General features: G+C 53.6%; 1 protein-coding gene across 1 annotated transcript; it reads left to right on the forward strand.

The window, feature by feature from the left end:
* Positions 1-314: 314 nt before the first annotated feature.
* On the forward strand, positions 315-1,712 carry T265_15816 (hypothetical protein; the record flags this gene model as incomplete). The annotated part of the gene is made up of 1 exon (XM_009179182.1): positions 315-1,712. A coding segment is annotated over one exon (1,398 nt), but the record flags the coding sequence as incomplete, so codon positions are not given.
* Between the last annotated feature and the right edge of the window lie 389 nt (positions 1,713-2,101).

Genomic DNA, 2,101 nt, shown 5'->3' on the forward strand with positions numbered 1-2,101 from the left:
ACATTAACCATATCATTTGAACTGGCAAGGTCATGAATGTATTTTGCTTTGCAATTTAAAGTTTGATCTCTCCACAATTTTTTTCCATGAACAGTTCATCCAATACGTGGAGCGACCGTTGTTAGTAATAAAATTTTGGTGCGTTTTTCGTTCTGTTAGCGTTGTTGGGCACAGTTACTGTTAGGAGAAACCACATACATGTCTGTTCAATCAAATTTCCGCAGGGACTGCGAGGAGCTCAAGGAATCCGTGGACCGCCCGGCATTTCAGAAGTTGGGCAGGTGATAAACAGGACTGTCGTAGGAAGTCCTGGTATGGTGGGTCAGCGTGGAGCAACGGGACCTCCTGGACTAAGTGGTGCACCGGGAAACAAGGGTCCAAGAGGTAGAAAAGGCGTTCAAGGAGACCGAGGAGATTACGGAGAACGTGGTCCACCCGGACCTGCTGGTGAGCCTGGTGCTGATGGAGAGCCAGGAAGTGATGGTGAAAACGGACCTGACGGAGCAACTGGAGAGGCAGGTCCACAAGGTCCACCAGGTCCCCCAGGTGATTTGGGGACAATGGGACCACAAGGTCCCCCTGGACCACCAGGACCGAAAGGCGCAGTGGGACTGACCGGACTAAGAGGGGAACCTGGAAAAAGAGGACCGCCCGGACCACCTGGACTAACTGGAGAAGTTGGTGGCATTGGACCGGTTGGCGCTCCCGGAATAAGCGGAAATCTTGGTCGCAAAGGTCCCACTGGACAACGTGGAAGTCCAGGTCCACGGGGGAAGCCTGGACCCCCTGGTGAAGCCGGGAAGCCTGGAGCCAAAGGGCACGTGGGCTACCCCGGTTTCATGGGACCTCCAGGTGAGCCAGGTCCGGAAGGTCCCGCGGGAACCGAAGGAAGTGAAGGACCTCCAGGTGAGCAAGGTCCATCTGGAAAGTACGGAGAAGCTGGAGAAGCTGGAAACATTGGCCCACCGGGGCCACCCGGTCGACCTGGTCCACCTGGAAGACGGGGGCCAGTGGGCGCAACTGGAGCGAGAGGTGCTCAGGGAGCTGTTGGGAAGCCTGGAGAGATCGGTTTAACGGGATCAATCGGTTTTCCAGGCAGCAGAGGACCACGCGGAGAACCTGGAGAGCCTGGTGAAGTAGGACCGAAGGGAGAAGCAGGCCTGCCAGGAGCTTCTGGATCCAAAGGTCACACAGGCCCTAGAGGAGATTCTGGGCGTCCAGGTGAAGCTGGAAAAGAAGGGAGACCTGGAAAGCAGGGTGAGCCGGGCCCCAAAGGCACACCTGGAGGAAAGGGACCTGTCGGACTACCAGGTCCACCTGGGCTTGATGGTCCGATGGGTTATCCTGGTGATCAAGGACCTCGAGGTACACCTGGTCCAATAGGTGAACGTGGTCCCATGGGTGCTCGAGGCAAACGTGGAGATCGAGGAGATCCTGGAGAAGTTGGACCTGTTGGTCCGCCTGGACGTGATGGTGACCCAGGTCCGCCAGGGCCTCAAGGAATAATGGGACCTATGGGCCCCCCAGGACCACCTGGACAGGTAGTAAGTATGCAAGCTCGGGCATCGAGGACTAAAGGGTGGATGTTCAGTGACGAAAAGGCGATTCGACGGCGATTCGGCCCCATTGCTCCTGCCGATCCTCAAGGAACACAAGATGCACCTGCAAGAACATGTGCCCAGATGTTTTCCAAGTTCCCTAACAAACCTGACGGTAAGTTATCTAAGTCAAGGGAATTATGGTTTTGTGTGTTTGAAAATTTCCTCTCATCCTCCTTTACGACTGATATATGTCTTACTGTTCCACGTAAATTCAGAAAACCTGTATCTTGATGATGTCAGAGTAGAAAATATCGTGGAAGCCATACAAGGTGACTACTGGTGGTGATCATAGGCCTTGGTGACTGGTTTATCAGGTGAAGATGTCTCTATTTATGGTGGACCACACAGGCGTCTGACCTCCGTTTTACATTACGTAAGTATGGGTTCCCATTCATGGTCCCTCATAAGTAGTAAATTTCAGCCCAAATAAACTAGGTGCCCAATCCAGCAGAAAACATAACAAACCCACTTGGGACCATGTTACCCACGAAGTTAACCAC

The sequence above is a fragment of the Opisthorchis viverrini genome (assembly GCF_000715545.1).
Source record: "Opisthorchis viverrini unplaced genomic scaffold opera_v5_1109, whole genome shotgun sequence".
Lineage (NCBI taxonomy): Eukaryota > Metazoa > Platyhelminthes > Trematoda > Opisthorchiida > Opisthorchiidae > Opisthorchis > Opisthorchis viverrini.